This window comes from Ammospiza nelsoni, chromosome 5, assembly GCF_027579445.1.
Source record: "Ammospiza nelsoni isolate bAmmNel1 chromosome 5, bAmmNel1.pri, whole genome shotgun sequence".
NCBI lineage: Eukaryota > Metazoa > Chordata > Aves > Passeriformes > Passerellidae > Ammospiza > Ammospiza nelsoni.
In genome coordinates, this window is record NC_080637.1 from 67907648 (window position 1) to 67935183 (window position 27536).

At 41.4% G+C, this 27536-nt stretch overlaps 1 protein-coding gene across 1 annotated transcript in view; it reads right to left on the reverse strand.

The window, feature by feature from the left end:
- Positions 1 to 10912: 10912 nt before the first annotated feature.
- FBLN1 (fibulin 1) overlaps positions 10913 to 27536 on the reverse strand; it is a 63943-nt gene continuing 47319 nt past the window's right edge. The window contains exons 15-17 of the mRNA XM_059473124.1: positions 25169 to 25311; positions 23167 to 23298; positions 10913 to 12058 (exon numbers count right to left, since the gene is read on the reverse strand). Of these exons, the coding sequence (XP_059329107.1) occupies positions 11919 to 12058; positions 23167 to 23298; positions 25169 to 25311 (415 nt within the window). The 3' untranslated portion in view covers positions 10913 to 11918. The remainder of the gene's footprint in view (positions 12059 to 23166; positions 23299 to 25168; positions 25312 to 27536) is intronic.

Here is a 27536-nt window from a genome sequence, read left to right on the forward strand (position 1 = left end):
TTCCTGATTTTAGCACACATTTCCCTAGCTCAGCCTAGCAGGAGTACACGTGCCTGTGGTTCATCCTCACAAATGCCATGTCAGGCCAAGACAAACACCAAGTCTGTCTTCAATATATGCAGGGGGAAAAAATATAGTTCTAGCTCACTCCAGATTAGAGTGTGTTTGCAGAGAAAGGGAGGAAATGAGGAAGGCTCTGATAATTGTAGCTGAGTAATGCTGAGCTCTGCCTTTAATAGGCCCTGTTGTGGAGGGCACAGCTATTTCCCTTGGCGTGCTTTCAAGTTGATTATAATACAAATAAAAAGGTACTCAAACATACCAAGGAAAGATCTCAAAGGAACATATCTTAATTCAGGAGGATAAGAGGTTTGGTAGAAGTGCCAGTATGCCTTGGGAGCTGAGGGAGATACAGGTGCCTTAGGCCAGTGTGAAATTTCCAGTTTCACTCCTGACAAAGACATGGGAACAAGAGATAGGAGACATTGGATTTTGTTGTTAAAATAATCCCATTTTGTAAAAATCTACAAAACTTCCTCCATTCTCAGTAAAAATTTTCAACCCCAAATTTAAAATAGATGGAAGCCTTGCATTCTTTTTAGTTTTCTTGTGTCTGGAGGGCCGATACTATTTCTGCACGAAGCAGAAATATCATGAGCAAAATTAAGTTGTTCAAAACAAGAACTTTGCAAGAAAGGCAGCAGCTGAAATGGATCCTGTTTAATTACCTCTGATGACTTGATGGAGGGAAAAAAAGAGAAAAAATTAACTTTATTTGCAGGTGGTCACCTGCGAACAAAGTTAAGGTTTCTCTTTTCTTTTCCTTCCATCAAGTCACCAAAAATGAAACTCAAAACAAAAGAAATCATATAAATTAATAAATCATTCATGGCAACTAGTTTGCCAAACATCAATCTATGCCATTTTCATAAAGATCCTAGCCCAGTTTCCTGGTCTGGTAATTACATTGTACCTACTCAGATTTCCCCTTCAGTTCAGCATTATGTATGTGTCTTTCTCTCTGAAAACTGTCTGACAAACCCGAAACTTGTCACTTTCAATGCTGGGTAGTAGATTTGGGTTTTGCTGCAGGGCTCATTATTCCTCTACCCCTGTCAGCTTCATATTTATTTATGCTGAGAGTACTAAATGAAAGGAGCTCAAACCATAGCATCGTTAAATCTAAAATTTCTAAGGTTTTCATACCATTAAATATCTTGCTGCCATTGAGTGTAAAGTTTTAGCCATGTCAAATCACCCAAACCAGCCCAGAAAGGACACTGACTTTGCCCAGCCTTCAAAAGCTGCTGCAGAGGTTTCCATCATTAGTTGAATTTCAGCCAGGCTACCCTGTGCAGCTCTGAACATTGCATCCTAATACTGGGCTGGGGATTATCCCCATGGCTTGACCCCAGGCTTTGGAGAAAGCTCACAAACATTTCAGAAGCTGCTCAAGGCTGTTCCTGCAGCTCCACCTTTTGGGAGCTGGGAATCAACCAGGCTGCTTGAGATGGTGATTTCTTTACAAGAAAAGGACTTCACCTTGTTGTATTTGTGCTGACAATAATCTCCAAAATACAAAAATGAGCATTGATCCCTCACAGAAAGCTCTGTAATGTGTAGGCTGGAGATATTTTTACTCTGAATAGTTTCTCCTCAGTATCAGCAAGGAACCTGATTTATGCATCTACTTATAACAAGAATGTTTCCTTTCATCCTTTCTGTTTAAGAATCACTTGGATTCTCTGTGCTGGATTGAGAGGTGCTCAAAGCACACCATGTGGAATATGACAGTATCTGGTCCACATCGAATTCAATAGTATTCCTGCTTGTTTGAGATGGATTTGTTTTCTAATCCTCCACTTGCAGCCTCAGAACAGACTGCAGCCCAGAGACTCCATGCCATGAGGTGTCAAATACCCCCAGCACCGTTAGGGGATTTCTGTGCTCCTTTGAGAGGCCAAATGATCCTGTCCCTCTTTGAAAGAGCCCAGCACACAGCACGAGCTGATGCTATCCTGTGCTGGTGGGCTGAAGATATTTGAAACATGCAGAAAGCATCCTGGATGCCACAAACCTCTAAAAGACTTGGATCTGGCCTACAGCACAAGTCTACTGAAAAAAGCAGGGATCTGTTGGTGACTGACAAAGGGACTTATCCCGAGTCCATTGAAAGTTATGATACATTTGGCTTGCACTGGGACTTGAACCAAAAGATAAAAAGATATTGTGGCAGTCAGGAGTAACCTTTAAGAGAAAGGAATCCCCCCCAAAAAATTGGTCTCACTTGTTGGTTCCAGGGACTTGGGGGATGAGTGAAAAAACAGCAACTCACAGATCAACAACATAAACCCATTTTTACCTCTTTTCAATCTTCCACCATGGATGAAGTTGCTTTGATGAATATCAGACATGTATTTGCCTTTCATCACTTTTCACGTTCTAAACCTTGCCCTAGACTCAGCCTCTCTGAGACTACTGAATATTATTTGTGCACAGGAGCAATTTGGTGTCCGTAATGATAGACATGATTGTTAAACTGGCTTCCAGTGCCTTTGAGCCTGCATCCCTGCAGAATTGCAACTAAACACTTGACAAACCACAAGGCTATGCTAATCCCACTTCAAAAATTTCTGATGGCAAGGACAGCAGTCTGCCTTCCTTCTCCACTGAAAGATGGGGAGACCCAGCATTGCTCAGGCTCTCAAAAATACTCCTTTCTGCCTTCAGTTCAGTGGCTCGTGTTTCAGCTGCAACATTCTGCCTGAGCTGGCCATTGCTGTGTAACAAGCTCCTCTTTGTTCAGCCCTGCTACCTCATTTCTTTCTATTAGCCTTTAATCCCTGTCAGGGTTTCACCTTTGCAGCGATGAGGTCACAGCTCATGTTGATTGGGAAAGGAAATCCTGATGATTGTTGCTGACAGAAAGCTGATAATGCTGGTTTGGGCAGCAATAAATTCTCAGTCTCTAAATGAAGACTAATCTTTGAGCCAGAAATCACCTCTTTCAGTAGTTTTTTTTTGGGCCTCATTCACAAATATTTTCCCATGCTCAAGCTGCCTGACCTTTGGAGCATTCAATGCACCTATGTTATTGTGCAGAACTGTTTTCCGGGGATCAAAACAAGCAGCCATCTATCAGTGAGAGGCAGGTGAAGTTATGAAATAAATCAATAGTGGTATTCTCATTGGGAATGCAGCACTTGAAGCTCTCTGTAGCCTCTGCAGCCCTAGGTGCCAAATTGCTCTCTGCTGCTGAGCCATTCCCTTCTATCAGCATTTTCATTTCTTCAAATAAATGTTGTTGTTAGAACCACTTATTTTCATTTTTTCAGGACAAAAGCACAACATGCAGAGAGATTAAAAAATGAAAAAGGGGTGAACAGGAGTGGTTTGTGCTGTCAAATTCATATTGTTGCCTCAGACAGTGATTCAGTAAAGACAGTTTTAAAATAACAATGCAGATGCTTCTTTTACAACATCATAAACACTTCCATTGGTATGGTTCACTGCCTTAAATCAAGTGGGATTTTGAACTGGCCCTTCTCTGCTGCAGTAACCATCACCTCAAATCCCTTGCACCTCCTGCAAGGACACAGCTCCGTGGGAGCAGCAGGGAATTTCACCATTGGTTGGACAAGGAGAGCTCTCCCAGAAATCCAGAAATTCTAATAATTGACAATACTGTCAAAACCTTATCTTCTGCACATTTTATTGTCTTTTTCTTTCTGTCCCTCCTGCCGCTCCCCAAAACCCATGTTCCACCATCAACACACTGCAATCTAATCTCCTCCCAGTGCCTTATCTACCTAGAAGAGCCTCAGTGCCCCCAAATGTGCCTGCTTTGTGCTCTTATTCACTCCCAGACTGCCGTATCCAGGCTCAATGCTCCCAAAATATGAAAAGCTGGTGGCTGAAAGCCTTGGCTCCCTCCCTGCCTGTTTTTGTCTCTCAGCAAGCTGTACTCACCCCTTTGATCAAAATAACCCTGGACTCTGGTCTGAATGCAGATTTGAACTTTACAAATTGGGTTTTCTCAGCTAACAAAGTGGGCATTTTTCTTCCTTTCCTCCCTGCAGTAACAGAGCTCCCCGCTCCAACACACAGCTGGTAGCATTTTAGTCAGGCAATCCCTGTGTAATCCATCCTAATTTTTTTCTTCCTTCCACAGTGTGTTGGTCTTCCCAATGGCAAAAATCCACTATGGTCAAAATTCTGATACAGGCTCCAGCAAGGTTCCTGAAGGGGGCAGTTCAGGCACCTGAACAGAGATGGGCAGTAGGGATTTGGCCTAAGCTGTGATGTATAGGAACCACCACTTGAGTATTTGAGCTGGTATTCCCATCTTTGCAAGGACAAATCTCAGAATGTTTGTATGCTAATCCTCATGCCTACAGGTAACTGCTTTATGTATCTTGTACATGTCTGCATCTGTCTGCAAGTATCAGATTTTCCAATCCCTCTGTCAACTAAATCTACTGGCCTGTGGGTTAAACTCTTCAGAGCGGAGAGGGAAACTTTGTTCCTTTAATTGTTTTGACTTCAGGATTCTCTCCTATCTTGGTTTAGCAAAAACACTCCAGCATTAGCTAGACTTTGTGTACAAACCAAATTTTTCATTAGAGGAGTTTAACTGGACTACGACTCCTAAAGCTGCCTCACATCTGCAGTCAAGCCCCACTTCCCCAAATTCGCATCCCACTGCCAGGGGCAGCTCAGGAGCCCAAGGAGGGCCAGAAACAGCTGTGGGGCAGAGCAGTGCTCTCAGTGCATGGAGAGTGAGCAGATACCTGGAAAATGCTGAAGTGAAGAGAGCAGAGCTGCTGGACCTGCTTTCCATTCCCTGCCTGGGATGAGGTGAAATTCCTTAAATGCAGGAATATTATCTCTGCAAAGGATTGGGGTGGATGGTCTGGCTCTTGCTTCTGCCCATAACTTGTCAGCCCTGAGATGCTGGCAAGACAAAATAGTGCATAAATGCATGGGGAAACACACTGCAGTGTAAAAATGAGACTCAGTGGGAGCACAGCACCTTTCCTCCCACAGTCCCAGGGCTCTGCTCCAGGCTGATTCCTCTAGTTTGTGCTGGCTCCTCTGAGCATCTGGCCACGCTCTGCCATACTGCACAGCTCCATTTCACTGGGGCAGAAAAATGGGCGCATCCTGCAAAGAAGATGTGGGTAGAGGTATGCTAATTGCTGATGGATGAATTCCAAGTGGATGGCACTGATTTCTCCCAGACCAGATCAAGCTTCCTTCCATGCATTACAAACAGCTTTCTGTGTGCAGCTTTTAACAACAAACACCTTATTTTGCTTTCCTTACAGACCTACTGCTAAAATGAACATGCATTATGGTTTTAAAGCCAGTTAATTTGGTTGACTTTGTAAAAATTTGTATTTCATATATCAAAATTTAAAAAGTTAAAGAAAAAGTAATCATAATATTGCTGAAACACATATCTAACCCATCCAAATTGGCATCCTAACTCTTACCACAAGTTAAAAAAAAAAAAAAAAAAGGCAGCTGAAGGCATGGAAAAACCTTTAAGGAAGAAAACTTGGGATGTCAAGTACAGATCTGCTATTGTGCAATGCCATTTTAATCCAGTAACACAACTAGAACCAAGTAAAGTCATGCAGCTCCTTCAGCTCTACTCTGAATTCATTATTCCCATTTCAAAATATAATCTCAGAGTAAGCACAGTCACAGCTCTGTGCTGCTGTAGGACACCTGCAATCTTTCAAGCAATATAGCTGAAGCCAGACTCTTGCAGCAGAACAGCCTGAGTGCCACATTTACATGGCCACCTGTGGAACAGAATCGCCTTGGATTTGGGAGATTTTGTATAAATAAATGCCCTTTCTTGGAACACAAACAGTTAATTTCAGCAGCCTTATAATAGCATTGTCTGACTACACTTTTCCTTCAAACTCCATTTTCCATTCTAAGATTTCTTGTCTTTTTATCAGCTTTTTGCTCAAAGTTTGTATGACAACTGTGACAGTGTTCACAGGGGTCCCAGGATGAGGGAAGAGATGAGGATCTGACTCCATGTTTCAGAAGGCTTGATTTATTATTTTATGATATATATTACATTAAAACTATACTAGAAGAATAGAAGAAAGGATTTCATCAGAAGGCTAACTAAGAATAGAAAAAGAAAGAATGATTACAAAGGTTTGTGGCTCAGACTCTCTGGGCTGTGATTGGCCATTAATTAGAAACAACCCCATGAGACCAATCACATATGCACCTGTTGCATTCCACAGCAGCAGATAATCAATGTTTATATTTTGTCCCTGAGGCCTCTCAGGAGGAAAAATCCCAAGGAAAGGATTTTTCATAAAAGATGTCTGCGGCAGACAACTAGGACCAGGCCCCCTTCAGAATATTTGGTTTATTGTAGAGATGACACATAATTGGTCCAGTCCAGTGCCTGAGCAGCAAAGGGCCTGACAAACTGGGCCTCCAGGGAACTGAGAGGCTGCAAATGTGCCTGACCCACAAATCCCTCATGATCCAAGGCAGGATTTTGAAGGTCAGGCTGACACTTCAGGGCATGCTCTTTGGCAGAGAATTAAGCACTTGATAATGAAAACTTGAAATGGTTCAATATCAAAGAGCCTTGGTGAGATCTGATGATTTCACCTAAAACATGTGCACCTAAAGTCTACATGCTTAAAAAGAAGCTGCTGAAGACTAAAGTATCCCTCTTGTCCAAGCATTTTCTCTCTTCCTTTCCCACAGAAAAGTGCTTCTGTTTCCATCAGTGAGCTCCACAGTGACCTGGGACAATTCCGCCCACTGGCTTCTGATAAAGCCCAGCCATGGATGCTGATAACACATGGCTAATAATAGGCCAACAGGACAAATCCTGTGAGACTAGGAATAATGCAGCTTGGTGCTGACAGGGTGAGTGGCAGTACCACTTTTCAAGTGAGATTTATTGACTGCAAGCTCAAGGTGGAAAGGATGCAGCTCATTCATCGGTGACTTTCTTCCACTGTTTCATGAGTGATTGCTCTGCTGTCTAAGTTAGTTGTGTTTGCTTCACTTATATTGCCTTGGACTCTTATAAAATAGTGGCATTTCTATTCCTCAGTCTCAGCTGAAGGGTCAATACCATGCTCAATTTGCTGCAAGTTTTACATTCATAATCTCTGGTTTAAATTTAAGGATGGGCAGTGGGAAAACACAATGTTACTTTCTAACAAGTCAATATATTTTATTTTCATATTCTAGTCACAGAAAGATGGCATTAAAAATGCCTTTCTGTAAATAACTTAGCACATACTTTCTTATTTGTTACACAGCCAAATTTTGAGATTAAGAGGTAGATAATAAAAAGCACTGACATACCAAAATACCACAGATAGCTAATCTGCCTTGACTCTTATGACAATGTAACTAGGCATCTGCAGATCTTCAGAAATCTGGCCATGTGGAAAACAGCTTTGGATCCATAGAGCCTGTCAAATATTTCTTGGGTTTCCCCCCTCTCAAGAGTTTCAGTTTTGGTAAATAAAAAAATACAGTTGATGTTATAGAGGATCTAATGCATTAAGCATTGTGGAGGAATCAAAAAGAAAACAGAGGTTAGGGAGAGAGCTAGCAAAAGATGTTCAGTCACTAATGAAATTCACTGGTCAAAACAAATTCAGGCCATGAGCTGCAACTCAAAGAGAATAAAAGAAACTTGTGTGGACAAGATACACATTCAGGGTAACTTCAAATACAGATGCTACTCAGTTATTTTAGTGTGATGCATTTCTGAGGCAGACCCAAGGCTGCACTCACCCAAAGGCTCCTTAATTGATCACGAGTTCAGTTTCATGAACAATTACCAGCTACAAACAGAGCAGTTTACATCAACCCAGTGGCTTACACGATATACCACTGCTGAAGAGAGGGTTTCCAGATCCTGCCTCACTGACTGTGTGTGCCTTGTGCCCCTGCCCAGGTAAGCCCATGCCCATGGAACTCTGCCTTAGTGGCTTTCTGACCCCATCCCAGTGAGCAGATCTGGGAAATCTTGTGGGTTTAGGGAAAAAAAACCAACCCAGCACCTCATTTTCTCAGTGCCCTTCAATGGGAGCAATCTTGTAGCCACCCACACCTATCAGATAACTGCACTTGGCCAGGCATCAAAACCAAAGCCTCAGCCACCAGTGATTTCAGTGTAACCTCTGCCTGGGAGGAGCTCAGGGAAGCCCACAAGTTCTCAGAATGCAGTAATACTCCTTTCCTGCTTGCTAACACACTTTCCTGCCCTTCCCACCCCCATGACCACCTTTCTCTGGGCTCTGACACAGAAGCAGCAGCTCCACAGCACAGTAATTAGAGCACAACATCTCATTTCTCCTTGACTGGCACAGTTATCTGCATCTGAAATACTCTTTCCATATTCCCAGGTGTTCCCCATTTGAGAAATTAAGGAGGGGAAAATGGAATAAGGGGTCAGGTGTAAATCTTAGGGGAGAGTAAAAAAGAATTGTAATCATAAACATTTAGAGAGCTCAGTAGCCAGAGATTCTTCCACATTGTGGATTCTTCCACGGTGATTTGGAAAAAATCAAGCTGCTTGTACGAGTTGAAGAAACAGCACTAAAATCGATCAGTGCATGTAATTCAAGACAAAATGAAACTCACTGTTGCTAAAGAAAGCAAAGTTTACCATGACTTGTCAACTGATGGGGTCTGATAAAAAAAAAGAGTAGGAGATTTAGTGGCTGCAAATGAGATCCCTGATCTGTAAGATGTGAAGTGCATCATAGGTTGAAGGCTTGACAGTTCATTTTTCTTCAAGGTTTTGGCAGCTGTTTTACAAACTACTTCATCCTCTGAATACCACAGAAAATCTGGTGCTTCCTGGTAGAGCTGGACAAATGGTCACCAGCTCAATATGTACAAATGTATACAATTTTTCCACTTTGGAAGGGAAAAACCCATTTTTTTTCTAATTTCTAGCTTCTAGACAGCTGGCCACAGTTCAAGCACCATTTAGTACTTTCTGGCTAGCCTTAGTTAAACACATATTTGTAATTTTCAAAACCTAAACTGCAGTTACAGAGTTATGATGGTATCCATTACAGTAGTGCCTTTTTATTGTTATTACAATTTATTCTCAAAATGTTGGCAGTATTAGGAAAATTTGACAATGTATAATTTAACTTACCTCACATCCAGAGTCAGGGGTGGTTGTTCTCATCAGGTCCAAGGTCACTCGTGGGCTGGGCTCAGATAAAGTTGGTTTTGGCTTTTCCTGAGTGAAGGAACCCAAAATCTTTTATCAGCTCTCCCCCCAATCACGGTATGACCTGCATCAGATCTCACTCATGTGAGAACCATCAGCTAATGACAAAACAAAAAACCTTAACACCATCTTAGGGATCTCACTCATGTGAGAACCATCAGCTAATGACAAAACAAAAAACCTTGGGGTTTTTGTTAACCACCATTTTGGGGATCAACCTGCAAATGTTGCTTTGTGAGCATGGCCAGGCCAAGATACCCATCATCCAAAGTGTGATAAACCACAGCTGCTTTCCTTTGATGTCTATTGGTTTTTACCTTTTTTATTTCTTTTATATATTGTTGGTATTGTTCATACATACATTTGGAGCTCTGTAGGTTATTATTGCATTCATAGCTAGTTTTCCCAGTAGTTTTCCCTGCCCCTTCCCTAGGCAGGAACACAAAACAAATTCCAGAGCTCCAAGCCCTGGGGGTACAAGGCCTCTATCCTGTCTTGGTTTTTCCCAGGTACTAAGCCTGAAAACAGCTCTTTGAGACACATTTTCATAAACAAAATACAGCTAGAACCAAGTGGAGGGGTGGAGCTGCAGAGAAGGGGCTTGACTTGGGGGAAATTGCATCACCATTGTCCTCCTCATTGGTGCTTTTTATCAATTATGCTAATTTCCTGAAACCTATAAAAATGTATGCATCCCTGTGGGAGTGGACTTTTGTGGACATTCTTCCATTACTGCTCCTGGAGCTCCAATAAACATCCACTCTTATGTTACCTCCTATACTAAAACTCTCTTGAGTTTCATTTCGAGGTTGAAAAAGGCATCGCCTTCCATTTGATTTATTGGTTTTTCATTTGAATGGGGTGACTCACCTTCCATCACAGCAGTACCAAAGCCAGACTTACAGATCACACAGACAATGGCAAAGGGAACTGATGCTTGGTTTAAGCCCTGTTAAAGCCCACCTAGCTGGGAAAAGCTGTCCAAGGTGATGAGAGCACCATGAGCTGATGAGGTGTCAAGAGTGTGACTTGGGAGATGAGTTCTCAAGCTGAGATGGGTAAGAAAAAGGCAATGTGGGCATGGCATGAACGTCTCCATCCCTGCCCAGCACGTGAATACAAACATAAATACAATTTTCCTACACAATGTGGCTTAACAGCAGCACAGAATATTGAAAAGTCATGTGCCAGCATCCCTGTAAAAGCCATTTCTGTAACACTAAATGCAAAGAGGGCTGCTAGGGGCTGGTGCTCACAGAAACATCCCTCAGAGCTCACTCTTGTTTTCTGCCACAGCTGGCACCTGCTATTTTCTGCATCAATAACACCCTCCCAAACACAGCCAGACCACAAACACACATTTAGAAAGTAAAGGTAGCAGGATCACAATGACCTTAAAGTTCATCCAGTGCCAACCCCTGCCATGGGCAGGGACACCTTCCACTATCCCAGGCTGCTCCAAGCCCCATCCAGCCTGAACTTGGGCTTTCCAGGGATGGGGCAGCCACAGCTTCTCCCAGCAGCCTGTTCCATTCTTAGTGCCAAAAATGACCAAGGGGGTCTGGTTTGAGTGGGAATATGTACATGATGAATTTGCTTACAAAAGCTGTATCATATCATTTTCCTGGGAATCAGAAACCATGGCATACTTTGGAGTATTTCCCATCTGACTTTCTTTATTTCCTCATATCTTAACAAACATAACAAACTGAAACATGGAGTTATTTCTTTTCTGTTCTGTAATAAAAAAGATACTGTATTTTTATGCCTAGAAAATACATTAAACATTCATTTATTGGTGAGATTTTCATTATGTAATTACATATGCCTTAGTTTTGTGCATAGGAAATGTACAGTTTAACATGCTGATTTTATTACCAATTTTAAAAAGGCATGGAGCTTTAAAACAGATAGGAGATAAAGTATGAATTTCCCATGTATTGCTGAGTACAGGTGAGATTGGAATTGAAGCAATATGCTGTGTTCCTGTAACAGATTAATTTCAATGAGAGGTACTTGTTCAATTAGAATCAATCTTACAATCAAATAATAAGTACAAAAAAATAGGAGTATTTTTTTAATATGTGCATGTTAGTCTGTAAGTATTTCTAATTCATTTTGCACTTCCTCTGGTGGCTGCAGCTGAATGGCACTTCTTAAATATCCAGGCTGAATTTTTCAGGAATAATTAGCAGTTCTGGGGACCTATTCAGAGGACCCAAACCTATTTATCACTCTCTGACATCCCTCTTCAAGGTAGTTAATTTGAGATGAAATTATTAATCCTTATCCAACTTCTTCCATCCAAAGACCCTATATACTCATCCCAATGAACTCTGACATCTGTTTTGTTACACAGCCTCTCACCCAGGTTATCTGGCCAAGGAGATCTGTCCAAACATTTAGAAAAGTTTTAAATTTCACCAGGCAGCTGAGCAGTTTTACACACTACATATTTATACAAACAACTACATCAGGCTCACTTAACTTGCTCAGCTCTATGTCTAAATCAACGTACTAGCTTGTTATTTGTCTTAAACTATAAACCAAATATTTAAAAAACAAAACAAAAAACCAAACAGAACAAAGAACACTATTGGGTTTTAGAAACAAGAATATGACATGATAGCTTGTGGTAATGTTTCAGGCTGGAGCCCTGTACTCAGAACCAGTACTCGGACACGAAGATGTGCACGTTGACGATGTTGCGGTGGGACACCACCCCGCCCATGACATAGTTCATCTCCAGCTTCAGGATGGCGTGGAAGGGTCCAATGATGGGCCTCACCTGGCGAACCACACCTGGGGGGACAGAAATGGGTGGCTCAGATTAGCAGATCTAGTTAAGTCTGGAGGATCTGCACCACTCTCGGTGTTCAGTATAGCCCAGAGAAAGGTATTTTACCTATTGCACCTGTAAATAGCTTGCAAAAGAAGTATAAAACACAGCTTTTGAGTCAAAATATCTGGAAGATCTATAATGAGAACTCAAGTGTTGCAAATGGCAAAACTCTCCTCTATATTCTGAAATCAGGTTTTTTTTTTTTTACCTTTATCAAATATCTGGAAGATCTATAAGGAGCACTCAAGTGTTGCAAATGGCAAAACTATATATTCTGAAATCAGTTTTGGTTTTTTTTACCTTTTATCTGGAGACATAAATTCAGTAAGCATGCTGTTACACTGGTTTTACATAGTGCAGAAGGAGATTTCCCTGGCTAACCCAGAACATACACTGCTCAGAGGAGTACATGAGCACAGCTGGGAACTCCATGCAATTCCTGGGATTGTGTTGAAAACTCCATTTCATTTGGAACAGTAGAAACTACCTGTATTGCATCAGTAAAATCAACAATTCCCCTGTGAACAGCAGATGACACCAATCTGTAAATCATTAGTGTGCTGAGTCATGGATGGACAACCCCACTGGACACAACAGGAATGAGGTTTAATGAGGAAAAGGGGCCATCTCTGCATCTGCTCCCATGTCATCCTCAAGTGAATGGTGGCCATTCCTTTGCCAGCATTGGAGTTTGATAAGTGTGGTGTTTGTAAGGGTCCCCAGGACATTTACATTCTTGCAATGAACTTTCTTGAACACTTTATGTAAATAACGTATTGTTTTGCATTCTTTTATGGAGGAGGAGAAATTTGATAGACTATTGGTTTGTCCAGTGTCATTGGAGAGGCGGCACTGTCACCCTCCAGCCCACTGTCATTTTTGGAAATCTATAAATGTTGGAGTCAGAAATTAAACACCCTCTTTTTTGCCTTAGAGTGCTGTGTGTCATTTTATTTCATGTGACAGGAGAGGACCCTGGGGAGGCACATCTGGGTCTGTGCCCTGATGAAACGTGGCTACACAGAACAGTGATGCAGCTTCAGACCTACAAAGCAAAGTCAACACAAGCCTTGCCGTTGATTCCAAAGGCTCCAGATGAAGTTATAAACATATTATCACTTCTTGTTTATTTTCTAGGCCTGGTGTTAACACAGTAGGCAGCTACCAAACTGCTCTCAGCTGATAAGGATGTCCCCAGATGTCAAAATCACATGAAGCCAAGGTCAGTCCCTTTAGGGTAGCATTTAAAGCATTTTACTACAACACATCACCAAATAATATATAATACATAGGCACAGGGAGTCTGGTAGGGATCCCAGACATGTCCCTCTGGCAACAGACTGCTCTGACAGGCAGTTTGATTCAGAAGGAAGCGCAGAGTTTAAGGAAGGATGGTTTGAGATCCCCTCCTGCATGCTGGGGATTATGATGGAGTCCCAGCTGAGCTCCTGCAGCTGTTCCCTACCCACCCTCTGGCCTGAGATCTGATGGGAGACATAAACATTTGCTTATGCAGCCTGTCAGCACCTTTTCCTGAGGCAGTGATGGCATTACAGTTCTGTCCTGTTCAAACACTAACTAATATCTTCAGCATGCAGTGAAACTGCAAACTTCTCACCACAGTCACTCTGCCTGCCATATTTGATTAATACCTTCTTAAGCATCCTGCCCCCTACAATCTATATGCATATATATACACTTATATTTCATTTTTTAATTTCTTTAGCTTTCTTGGCTGCTCTCCTATACCTTATAAAAATGCCTGGGCTTGGCAGATGATGTATTGAAACAGAAAAACCTTGCTGAAATTGCTCTCCCTTTAGGGTAGCATTTAAAGCATTTTGCTAACAGCACATCACATTATTGCAGGCACTGCTCTAAATGAGAACCACGGAAATGCACAGCACTGAAATCACTCAGTGCTGGCAATCTTTAACCAACCCCATGAGCAGCTCCTGCAGTGACCACCAAGCCCTAGAGAGCAAAGGCTGCTTCAGTTTTGGTTTAGCAATCCTATTATAGCATTCTACACTTTCTGCACCACTCCACTGGTTTACTCTGCTCTAGAGGTGGGATTGCAAATGGTGTTTTCTCTGCTGTGCTGTGCCACAGCATGGCAAACATTCACACCCTACATTAATGAAGCATTCAAAGCAGTAGTAACCTCATTGGCGTTGGGATGCACCCTGTTAACAGGCAGGGAAAAAGGTGCAATGAGCAAACACTGCAGGCCATGTGGCAGTGCCTTTTCACACAGCTCTCTTGCTGCAGTTTTAAAATCCAGCTGATAAAATGGCTTGAGAAGTGAATGCCACACATGCTGACAGCTATATTGAAGAAAGAAATGGAGGGAATGTAGAAAGAAACAATACTCTGACCATAGTTATTTCTACAGTTTGTTGTGCCAATGTTCTAGATGGTCTTGAAATCATCACCACTGCAAGAACTATTTCCCTTCTGTCCCATTAAATTAATGAGGATGATACAGGATGATACAGCAGATGTGTAAGGATGCATTAATTCTGAATAAGTAGAATTAAAAAAAAAAAAAAAAAAAAAAAAGAGGAGAAACCCTTGAAATATTCTTCAGGACAAAACCATATGAGAGGTTTGCTGCTCTTGGCAGATTCACTCCTTGAGAGCTTTGCATTTTTGTTTTGTGACAAGTGCTAAAATGAAAAACCTGAGTGTTTTTCTTCACCAAACTCAAGGATAAACGCAGGTGGGAACCCTGCAAGATGCTTTCTGTATCTGGTTCTCTCCTGTCTCAAACCTTTCACATCTCCTACAAGGGAGGCATAGCTCTGCCAGGCCCAAACAAGGCCAGCAGTGCCTTGGGCTCAAACAAAAAGACCAAAAAATAAAAATCTTGAGGTCTAGGCCTGGTCCATGCACTTCCCTGGATCCTTTCTGGCCTTCCTGGAGATTGCAGTGACATTTGCCTTTTTCTATGGGAACTTTTGATCACCACAGTCTTTTAAAGATACCTGAGAGTGCCTTCCAATGACATTGGTCAATTCCCTCAGCACTTCTCCCTCAGCACCCATGGACTTGGTCATTCCCAGTTCAAATGTTCCCAAACCTGAACCTCCTCCACTGTGGGTGAGGATTTCCTGCTCCATATCTTCCTCTTGCTCTGAGAGCCCCAGGATTTCTGAAGGCCAGTCTCACCAGTAAAGAATGAGGCAAAGAAGGCATTGAACAATTCAGCTTTTTCCGTGTTTTTGTCACCAGTTCTCCTGCCCTCACCATAGGCAGCCTCACAGGCATTATTTTCTTCCACTCCTCTCCAGTTCATGACATTGCCTAAAGGAACAATCTAGCTGTCAAACTGCAGGCATTTCCCAGACCACCAGATATCTGTCTGCTGACTTCAGAAAGTTAATTTATACTTGAGATTCCTTAATTTCTCAAAAGCCAAATAGATTTTTTCTTTTTTTTTCTTTTTTTTTTTTTTTTTGTTTTGTATGTATGTGAAAGCTTTTTATATTTCTCTCCATTATTTGTCACAATAACAATGTGGCTCCTGCTATGCTCTATAGTTTCTGATATAATGTGTTTTATTAATAAGCGGCTGCTCTTTGTAAAATGAAATATTTCTTGCTAATCATCACTTCAGGCATCAAATCTTATTCAGAAAAATAGCTCTGAAGATATCATTAATCCTTAAGATGCCACACCTGACAAACATAACTACAGTGAAAGGATTCAGAAAACTCATTAATCAAAATACAAGTACCAAAATAGATTTTCTCATGCTTTGAAGTATATTGCCCTCATAACATTGTGAATTGAATTGAACTTCATTCAAGTTTGATGGTGAACACTTCACAAAATAAAAGTTTTGGAGAATCAAGTCAGAGCTGCATGTTAACAAGGTTTCCATGCTGATGGAGAACTGCTTCACAGAAATGTGGCTGGCTGTACAAATCTTTGCTGAACTATCTGGGGACAAGATTTTCAAAAACATACTTCTCAGACATGAACATCCCAGATCTTTATTTAGGAAAAAGCCTGTTTTTCAACTATTGAGCAACCAAGTGCCTATAAAACACTTCAGAAGCCAGTTTGGCCACATAAAATTCACTTTTATGAGCTATATGACACTCGGGGTAATTTCACTGTTGGTTTAAGCTGCTCAAAAATAGTGGTCCTGTTATATCCTCCACCCCTTTCCTTGGATGAACACCTGGAAGAAGCAAAACCACAGCCTGGCACACAAGCACTGTCTGACCACAGGGTGGAGTGTGGGCTCAGGGGTGGGCAGGAGAAGGGGATTTCCCTCTGGAGCACCCACAGAGCTTCCCAACACTGAGCACAACATTCTCCTGCTGGGAATAGAAGGGCAGCAGTGATTTCTGCATCATTCAACAGATCAAAATTTTAGGATTCGGTTTGTTATGAATTCAACAACTCCATCAAGGTTAATTTCATTAACCCTTGGCCTTCTCTAGAAATCTTTGATTGCTAAAATGCATCAAATAAAGAGGCCATAAAGAGGTGTCATCACATTAACACGTTTTTGGGCCAGAAACAAATGGTGAATATTTTCAAAGCTATTATCTGCCATTTTGGATCATATGGAGCCTTGGTATTATGAAATCAATTTTTTTTTTAAATCTTTGATTTTACTGAGGTTTGGCTAGTTTACAAATGCTGTGATCTTTATTAAGGACACTAAATAACTTCAGAGGGATGTGCTCTTATCTTGGTTTGGCAAACTTGAGGTGCTTTTAGATGTCTGGTTTGCCTTCCAGCCAAACCTGGCAATGGGTTTCATTGTTGACAGTGCTGTGAAATCACTCATGCCTAAAATGCAATAACTGTACTTGAAGTAGCCTCATTAAGAAATAGTTTCCATCATATATTTTTAATCTTTCCTCTTCCACCTTTAGGAATGTGAGATGCTCTATGTATTTAGAAGAGCCTTACACATTTACTAAAACAGGTGGAAAAATTTCAGCAATGAATGTCCAAAAAGTTCAAAATCACATATATCAGCCTCTTGCTACTTTATTCCCAATATCTTATTTCATGTGAGAGTGGCTATGTTCACCCTGCCTGTCTCACAACCACATTATTCCAATTCAGCCACACTTGGGGCCGCTTGGGCAATTAATTATTGCAACCCTTGTGATAAAAGCATTTCTTGGCAAAGAGCCACAGTTATGGCACACAGCATGATGTGGCTCTGTGGTTTGATTTACCATGGAAGAAAAAGAACTTAATCCTGAGGCTGTGACAGAGAAGCCCCAATGGAGTGCTCAGTCATCACCTTGAGGCAGCAGCTCTGCTTTTCCTGCTTGCAGAATTCTGACAAGGAAGTTTCCTTTAATGTGTGTCAATTTCTGACCAGTTCTCAAAGGCTAAAATAAGGGTTCACTTCACCACATTTTTCCCCTTTAAGAACAAAAGGTAAGGTAGGGTTGTTTTTAAGTGAGCCAGGCATCTGTGTGTCATACTGAGAAAGATTTAGGATACACCTTGGGTCTTATCTTGCTTTTCCATTTTTATGGGGAGTGTAGGTGATGCTGCATGAGTAAGATGGTTGCTATCAACACACAGATTTGGATATAGCAGCAGAAGCACCTGAATCACAGAATTATTAAGACAGGAAAAGATTTTCAAGACCATTAAGTCCAACCTTTGACCAACAACTAAAGCAGAACACTGGGTATCACATCCAGTCATTAATCAATTGCACATATATTTCACATTTGGATATCATCATAAAAGCAGGTCTTTGACTGCTGTGAACTGGGGCAGAGCACCTCAGAAAGCTGGATTCACACAGAAATCTCTCGGAGGAGCTGCTATAGTGTGTTTCTCGGTGTACTGGATTTCAAATCTGGCTTTATTTGCTCATTTTTTGCAGTATCTCAGCCCACTGTTTAACATGAACACCAGAAAATGCAGGCTATGCAACCTGAACCAAGGACTTTGGTGCTCTTTGCTGTCCCTAATTTAGTCCATTTCTTTCCCAAGTTGTCAGGTTTTATACTTGCCACCACAGTTCACAAAACTTCATCAGAGCCGCAGTGTAATTTATCTGCCTGCTGAGCTTTCTGGAAACTGTAACCAAAGGTGGTCTGTACCAATGGGAACACCTTTTACCACCTGAGAGGTGAGATGGACAGAGATCAAGGAGGAGAGTTGAACTAACCTGACTCTTGCAATGTGCTGGAGTGAAATTTGGCATCAGGAAGGTTGTTCCCCTTGAGATCAAGACTCATTCTCACCAAAAAAGCACCTTCAGCATTTCTCAGATATGAAATGAAAATTTGCCTCCTGCTCAAGGTGCTTCTTTGCCCCCAGAAGAGCTCTCCATCCTCATTCTTTATTTTTTCTGGAGGGGAGGGAGGGTGTTGAGCTATTTGACTACTGAGCAGTGCAGTCAGCACCCTCCTGAAAGGGCAGGTTTGGGCAGCAAATCCAGGATCCCGTTTACCAAATGGCTTCTGGGCACCCTCATCTCCCATGCTCTGCTGCTGATTGCAACAGGGCAACCTGGCACAGGGAAAAACTCACAAAATATCCTTTTCTGAGGAGGCCCTCTTGTGAGAGAGGAAGCCCAGGGATGAAACCAGAACAAAGACACTGAAAGGGGCTGTGTCTTTTTTAATGTGCAGCTGCAAAACCCTGTTGAAAAACCTACTGAGTTATGTCCTGCTCCATGACATAGGCATAGCAAGAACCAGTCAGCCTCTGTCCCAAAAACAGAGTTTGCAGCAACAGAGAAGGAGGGAGAAGCAGAGGGAAATGTGAATGGATTTGCCTGGCAGTGGAGAGTGGGCCTAGGGACAAAGTTCTGAACCAGATCTTTTGCAGACCAATGATTGAATTTAATGTTAGACCCTACAAACATTTGCATGGAGGACTGTAAAAAGACTGCCACACTGTGAATGGGCAAACTACTTATGAGATTCAGAATGACTTATGAGACACAGAACTACTTATGAGACACAGAACTACTACCCCTGTGCTAAGGACAGGCTTCACAGAAGTCAAACAAACCTCGAGTCTCCTTCTCCTGCCCCAGCTAATATGGGATCTCACAAACGCATTTGCTCACGGTACCTGGTTTTGTTTAACTTCTTGATCATTTTTGACAATTCTCTCCTCAGACTCTGGAGCACACTAAACAATCATGATAGCACAGTGGAAATTAGACCAGTGGTAAATCCAGCAGAGTGCTATCAGTAGTTCAGACACTTTAATGGTTCAAAGGCAGCATCACAAACAGTCACCCACATAAAAGAAGCAGGAAATTCAGGACAGAGACAGCAATGGAACCCTTGAAAATAACAATGAAGAGCATCTACACACATATCAGTGTAAATACAAATGCATTCAAGCACCAGCACAACCCCCCATGGAAACTCCATAGTGCCTTTTTACAGCTATATTGGTTCTGGATGTTTTCCAGAAGAATAGCACCATTCTGCTTTATAGGCAAGGATATAGGCTTTGTTTATTAACCAAATGCAATATGGAAGATTTCAGCCTATCAAAACTACTTTTAGATGTATTGTGAAATTTTAAAACCTTCCTGAAGTTTACCAGACTACAAGGTGGGATTACTGTTTTAAAAAATGAATGTATAGCTGAAGGGGAAAGTGTTTTATAGCAACTGATAATACCTCAGGCACTGATAGGACATTTTTGCACAGGTTGAAAATGCATTCTTCATTTTCCACTGACAGCTGGTTAAAGGAGGAATGCAGTGAAAAGTCTATAAAAGCTTTAAAGAAACACCAAACCTGGATAGGTCTGCACTTCTGTTTTCCTCCCATCCATGCTAGTAAGTGATGTTAGGTTTTTAACAGTATCATTTAGATTCATTGCCACCTTGGCCTGTAAGCACACCAGGAAACAAGGAGTCCTCAATACCTTCTGAACCAGGAAAGACTGGGGATAGGGGATTTGCATCTCTTTTTTAATATAACAGGGTAAAAATATTGGAAGCAGCTTTTTTAAAATTCTTTTTAATCAGATTGCATGAAGTCTACACACTGCCTCTCCAGGAATCTGGCTTTCATTCTTCCTCTTCCACTGGAAGATATTTTCTGTAGGTCAGCAGAGATACTTTGGAGTTTGTTCCTAGTTCTTTTGGCTCCTCCATGTCTGATAGTGCTGATCATTGATTCCTGTTGGATATGTTTTCTTTCCTCGATTTTGCAATACTGTCCTTGCCTCTTCCTTCTCCTGCCTTTGGGCCTACTTCTTCTACATATCTTTTGGGAGACTGTGTTCTTTCTTTTTGTGACATTCCCTGGGGCAGTCCTTTCCTCTGCTTCTGTTTTCTTCTGTTGTGTACCTCAAAACTGCTCCCTCACACTCATCCCCTCCAATGACTTCAGCTGCAATCTCTCCATCAGCAAAGCACAAACCAGCCTGATCAGCCATTCTCCATCCCATCCCACGTAATTCAGCTTCCCTAACATCTCCCTGAAGTCTCAGTGTCAGCTTAGAGGGATAATGGCTGAAACTGAATCTTTTCAGCCCAAAATTCTCAGGGCTGAAGCCCCCACTTTTCTTCTGTACCTTTGTCTCTTACAGCTCCTGCCACACTTTAAACCTTTCCCAAAAGAACTGCACCTTTTCATTTTGAGAGCATCTTGTTCTTTTGCATTCACACAAGCACAGGTCACAGGCAGGTCCTTCTTAAGGCATCACCTCTGTCCTTGTCAGTGACAGCCTGGCTAAAACTGAGTTACCAATGAGGGTCTTCCTGCAAGTGCATCTTCACTGCTCTGTCCTTTCTCCCCTTCTTTTCCCAGTGCTCCTTTCTCTGAACCCCTTCATCAGCTTCCTCTGGTCTGATACTGAGTCAAGGTTTATTGCACTGAGGTCTTTCAGTAATTCTGGTTACTATTTTCCTGCTTTTTTCCATGTACTCTTATGGATTTCATCACGCTCTGAACTAGTCTCTGTCTTTTCTTTAACAAAAACAAACCAAACCACCCAGTCAACAAAAAATCACTGTAGAAATTGTCAATCTTTTCTCTTGTAGAGAAAATTAGTATTGTAAAACAATATATATATATTTGGTGATCTAATTCCCATTAGCAGACAAAATAGCTTTGATATTCTGGCCATTTCTCCTGAAATAGTACAACAGAATGAAGCATGCTTCTTCTTTCTTTTACCAATGCATTTATGATTTATTATCAAAATAAATTTATTATTTCCTACATAGGCAGCAAAAAGACATTAAAAAAGTATGTATAAAAATATTTTAAAATATGCTGCATGGATCTCAGTGGCATATGTGGTCATGCAGCATGATGGTCCAGGTGTGCTCTCCCAGAAGTGCAAAAATTGATTTTTGCAACAAGTTGGAACATTGAAATTGCAGAAAGATTCCTGAAAACCCTTCTGTTACTGCCCTGTTTGGGCATTTGCTCTGCAGGAGTTGCTGTGTTCCACACACAGTTCTGATGTCCTGTAACTTAGTGGGATAACCACTAAATCTTTCTGATACTGTCTGTGCCCTTTGGGGTTTCCCTTCCTTACACAAACCCTTCCCTTTCTTTAAAGCAGGGACTTTGTGAATTCTCATGGACTAGGATCCCATCTGATTTGTCTAGGAAACCTCACAGAACTTTTTAAGGATACACCTAGCATTCTGATTATTAATAATAATAAAAATTATATTATGATGAGAGCAGCAGAACTGCTGCTGGCAGAATTATTTGCAATCCTAATATCGCACAGACAATGTGCTGTCCTGAACCTCTGCCCCTCCAGGTAATTTCAGCTGGGGGGGTTGTTTTGATTTTCCTTTTCCAATTCTGCTGTAGGCAGTTTTCTTTGCAGCTTCCATCCATTAATCTCAAAGTACTTTTACACAGAGGAATTAATTAAGAGTCTTACACACAAGAATTAATTAAGACAGTAGTAGGCATGTTTTATCATCTCCATGTTGCACAGGGGGAACTGAGGTGAGGAAAATGTTGCCCAATTCTTTCACAGAGCTGGGAATACACTTGGCCATGCATCATATCTTCTCAACTCAGTGTTTAAAAATATCCTTTCTCTCTTTGCAATGTGAGGCAAATAATCTGGTTTACCAAGTGAAATACTACTGACACACAGTCCTGCTCTTCAAAATGGAAACCCTTCCCCCAGGCAAATACCTTGGCCAGTCAAATTTCCAAACACATCCTTCTTTCTTAGTTCAGACAGAAAGGAGCACACGGCACGAAAAGCAAACTACTGTAACTCCTGCAGGATCTGATAACATTTATACTCTGCTAAAGAAATGCCCCAATAACTGAAATCTGTAATCTTATCCTGTTTTAACAGACTCTCCCTTTTTCTCAGCATTCACATCTATACTTCTGTTTGATCAAGAAAGAAATAGAAACCTAATGACTTGGGATTTTTATCTGCAGTTCATAAAACCTTTGCAGAGCTGACCTTGTGCTATCCTGCTTCTGAAATGCACCAGTGCCACCTTCAGACCATGTGAAATAGGGCTTTTGAAAGCTGCAGGGATTTTTCTTTTCCCCAGGACAAATCCTGCTGAAGCACATGTATGAACCTGAGCAGGATCTGCATGTTCACATACCGAAGCACAAGTGTTCACTGGGAACAGGAGTCCTTTATTTTCATAAATAAACATTAATAAAGAGCAAACAAATGCTGCTTTTTAATACCTGGCATGAGAATTTCAGTGTATTCCCCTGCCACTGCCTGGGCAGCTCCCATTGGGCAGAACAACACATCAGCTGGGATCTGCTCCTGCCCTCCTCCTTAACATCATCTGCCAACTGCTCCTGGTTACATTAGGTCCCTCATCATTTTAAAACTAAGCCATTTCCATTTTCAGTTATAGCTAGTTCTCAAAAAAAGCTAAAATACTTCTCAAATTAAAGAATAGGCCTGTCTTATTTTGCATAAAAATTATCTTTGATATTAGTTCAAATTACACATATTGGACTGAAGAATGTGAAATCAACACTGGCTTGAAAATCAAGGTAGGGATTAATTACTTGAATTAATTTCTTTGACCCTGTCCTACAGTATAGCTGAAAGAAGAAAGTAGGCAGAAAACACTACTCACCCACTGTCATGCCATCCATGTAACGCTTGATGATATCAAATGAATCTCTTAAATTTCCTTCTGTAATGTCAAATATGATATCTGCCTGGTTGGCCGGATATGTAGGTGTGATGGCACGAAGAAAAATGATCTCTGCAAGTAAAGAGGATGCAACAGAATGCACTGACAAGTATTTGAAAACATCACTGAAGAATCCAACAGAATTTGATCCAAAATGACTTGGTGGAAGACATTAACCTCGCTCACCACTCCCAGTTTGTCCTTTAAAATGGAAAGGCAGAAGATCTAAGGGAAGCGAGGATTTGGATAGATTTGTTTTCTCCTCCTATTTCCACCATCCAAGGGCCCTGAAGCCAAAACACTGTTACTTTTAAAACCAAAAAAGATTGCTCTGAAGAAGCCAATCAGATTTCCAGCATGTGCCCAAAGAGGACAACCCCAAGGATCCACAGGCTGGGCTGAGGAAGGGACCAAACAGATAAACCTCTCTAAACCTCTCCACTCTGATTCCCCAGACAGTCACACAAAGTGTTGCCACTACAAATTAAAGAGTCCTTTGGAGTACTGGAGGAGATGTTTAGGTTTAAAAATAAAAGTGAGACTATTTTCAAGTCCCTGGTGAGGGATGGAGGTATTATTACTGTCATTATTATCCTCACTCTGCAGATGATGAAACCAGACTTGGAGCTGTAAGAATTCACCTGAGGCCATGCACTGAATTACAGTTTACATCTTCTGGGCTTCAGCAGTAATCTCACATCACTAGGTCTCATCTCTCCTTATTAAAACACCAGGATGGACTAATGAGGTTTGGGAAGCATCCTGGGCCAAGTCCTCAGCTCTGCTGCCAGTACACCTGGTGGAGCAGGAGTGGCCATGGGGCATTCCTCCCTTCCCTGTGAAGCAGGGCCAGCCAAGGCCTGGAACAGGCCTGGCAGAACCCACAGGAGCTCTGCATCAGTGGTTAAACTCTTCCTGCCTGGGCAAGGACTGCGATGGCTTTTTCTCCACTCCTGCCTGGTGCAGAAGGGAAGAGTCAGCTTTGGCTTTCACTTAGGACAACTTTCTGAAACAGTTGAAAAGTTTCAGCTTTTCTGAAAAGGTTCAGCTTTCAGAAACAGCAAGGCTGAGACTTTGGGTGCATCAGAAATGGGGATTTATGGCCTTTAGAAACCCCTCCAAAATAACCTTTCTGACCTCCATACCCTTCTCTCTGTGTCTGTGCCTCTCAGTAAGGTGCTGAGAGCAGCAGGGCTGCAGGCAGTCATCCCACTGATGGATGCATTGCCAGAAAATCCAAACAAATGGCAAGGAGCAAAAACTGGCTCTTGATCTGTAAGCTTTTCATTTTTATGTGAGCTAAGAAAGTGATGAAAAGTGAGTATGAAACTGCAGGACTTAAAATCTTGCAAGTACTGCAGAGGACAGCCACTCAGTTGGGTGCTTTTTTAAATTCTTGTCTTAAAAACTTTATGCCCAGTCCTTTGAATTTCCCTTCCTTTAGTCTATAACAACAGTTTGTTCATAGGTCAAAAATTAGCCAATCTTCATATACTCAGTATAATTTATTTTGTGATTAATGTCTGCATGTAAGGTTTTTATTCTTGGAACAAGTCACCTGTCAGTAGCACACAACAGGGCATAGACAGAGGAGAGAAATATATTTAGTACCTGGTTCCTACAGCAAAACCTTCAAACAAGGGGAGAAAAAATGTCATGAGGCATATACTATTGTGTGAGTAAATGTGGTACATGGGAATTCAGAGTCAATATTTCCTTAGAGTGGGAAGCAGTATGAGTTAGAGCTCAGAATGACTTTCTTCCCTCCATAAAATTAAAACTCCTGTGTATTGAAGGTTTTAATTAAATGAATGGTAAACTATAATTTGGAGCTGTGCAAACATTTATTGCACCGGCAGTGAGTCTGGCTTTAGGCAAGGGTTCCTGGTGGAGGTTTTATATGCTGCAGTCTGTTAAATGGAACAAGGAACAAACCACTTACCTTCAGGTCTTGTAAACTCTCTGAACGTGGGCAGTGAAATGACAGTGTGGGAGATGGTGTGGACAGGATCCAGCAGGCAGCTGACATCATTTGGTCGGCAAGACTTGATGCAGCGGATGGTATCTGTCTTTTCCAGTCTGACACTGAGAGACACCAAAAAGAGATTCATTCATTCATATATAGACTCAATATTAAATACTTTGTGTTTTGCAATGCAGGCAGCCAGAAACTGTAATTGATAGATGTGTTGATTCTTCACCGCAATAACTTAGACAAATGCAGTTCATCAGAACTTGGGGACCCCTGAAGAACTGGGTTTGGCTCAGAGTTGCAGTCAAACCCCCCTCAAACCCAGCTCTTCAAGCCAGGCATGTGAAAACAAAGAGAACTGTGGTGCCCAAGGTGCCATGTGATGTCCTTTTCCAAGGACAAACAGTGAGACCCACACCCTCTCAGCTGGCCTGCTCTCAGCAATTTCACTTTTACTTGCACTTTTTTACTCAGTCATATAAAGCAGACAGAATTGCTTCTGTTTTAGAAACCTGGCATAACTATGTATAGGGCCAACTTTTACAATTTTCAGTGTAGCAAGGGCCAGAATAGCCTCTTTTAAGTCTTTTTTTCACACCCTCCCTTTCCATCTGGAAGAACTGAGAAAACAGAGAGGAATGGAAACTAGGGGGAGGAAAAGTTAACCACATTATTTAAAATCTCAAAGGTTGAATTCTGAGCTTGGGGAAATGGTAAGGATCATTTCATATTCCATCTCAACCAGCTGCTCATTCGGCCTTGAAAGTCTATTTAAAGTTAAATGACTTCTCACCCTTGTCCACTAGAGTGAATTTAAAGTCACTTACAGTTCAAGAACCTCACACAATGCCCACTCTGTGTTCGTGAGAGATGAAAGGGCTGTGCTGGGACTTCAAATGTGACTAAGCCCCACAAATGATCTCAACTTTGACCTGTCCATTTCTACATATTTCTAAGTGGAAAATAAAAATGCTGCAGTGTCAGAGGAGGGGGGAATTAAAAGATCAAAAGTAAGAAAAAATTACTGAGTTAAAGGGGAACCAAAAAAGGAAGATTTATTTTGTTAGATAATTCTAAAAACAAATCATTCTTGCTCTTTTCAAAATGTCTTATCCCAGTCCACATTTACAAACCATCTTTTTTCAGATGCTCAAAGGGACTTTATGGCTCTATTTATAATCAATATATCAGTAACTTCTTATTACATGTTCCCAACTCTGCTCCTCAAAAAAAAATTAAGCCAAGCATGATGATACTGTATGAAGTTAAATAAGGGGAAAACACAAATCAACACCAAGCAGCTCATGCTTCAACAGATGTGAACGGGCACAGTCCATGGGGAGGCAACAGAGCTGAGTTAATAAACTCCAGCTGAGACTGGTGTACAGGTATTATACAGGAATACAGGTATTCACCCTGTACTTGATGTTTTGAGACTGGACAGGAGATACAGGCCAGAAGAGGGGGCCTGTGCCCTTTTACTTCCCACCATTATCTGTGTACAAAGTCTTGTCATGTCCTAGACACCTCACCTTAACTTATTTTGGGACACTATTGCAGATTACGTACTGTTAGAATTCATAGAACATCCTAAATTACCACAGCTGTATTTAGATAATAGAATTTGTATGCAAAAAGCATTGTGGTGGGAGTGTCTCAGGCTTTCAGTAGTGGTCTCCTTTTGCTTCTTCCTGGGTGCTAAAGGGAGATTTACTCTCAACTTCAGCTGGAACAAAAGGCAAATTCACATATTTCTGAAATACTTTGTCAATAAAGACAATAAATAAATAAATAAAGTCAATAATTTTGTGTAAGATTAAGTCCTAAATAAGATTTGCATTCATGATTCTCACCTGTGGAATAAGCCTTCTGACATGACTTTGGTACAGATCAGAGGATCTCAATGGTCACAAGTGATTTGTGTTTGCTCTCATCTACACTGAGTTTATGGATCCATCCAGCCCATAACCACATGTGGGACAGATAAATGTCTGTGTCAGCTCTATTTCTTTGCACCTTTTCTCTCTCCTCTTACAAATTCCACCAACTTGGGAGGTTTTTTGCATGCTCTGTCTACACTGCTAAACTGGAATTTGTTCCTTCCTTATACTCCCTCTCTGATCACTTTTCTTTTGCCATCCCTGCCAATTGCCATGCATATCCAAAGTGCAGTTGATAACATTTTGTTCTCTCACTGCTTCATCTTTTGGACATCCCTGAACTGGAGTAACTTCTTTCACAACTAACATCTATCTCAAATCCTGGTATTTGATATAAATTATATGCTCTGTTCTCATAATACTTTATAATTTTATCCTTACACATCATCTTTGCATTT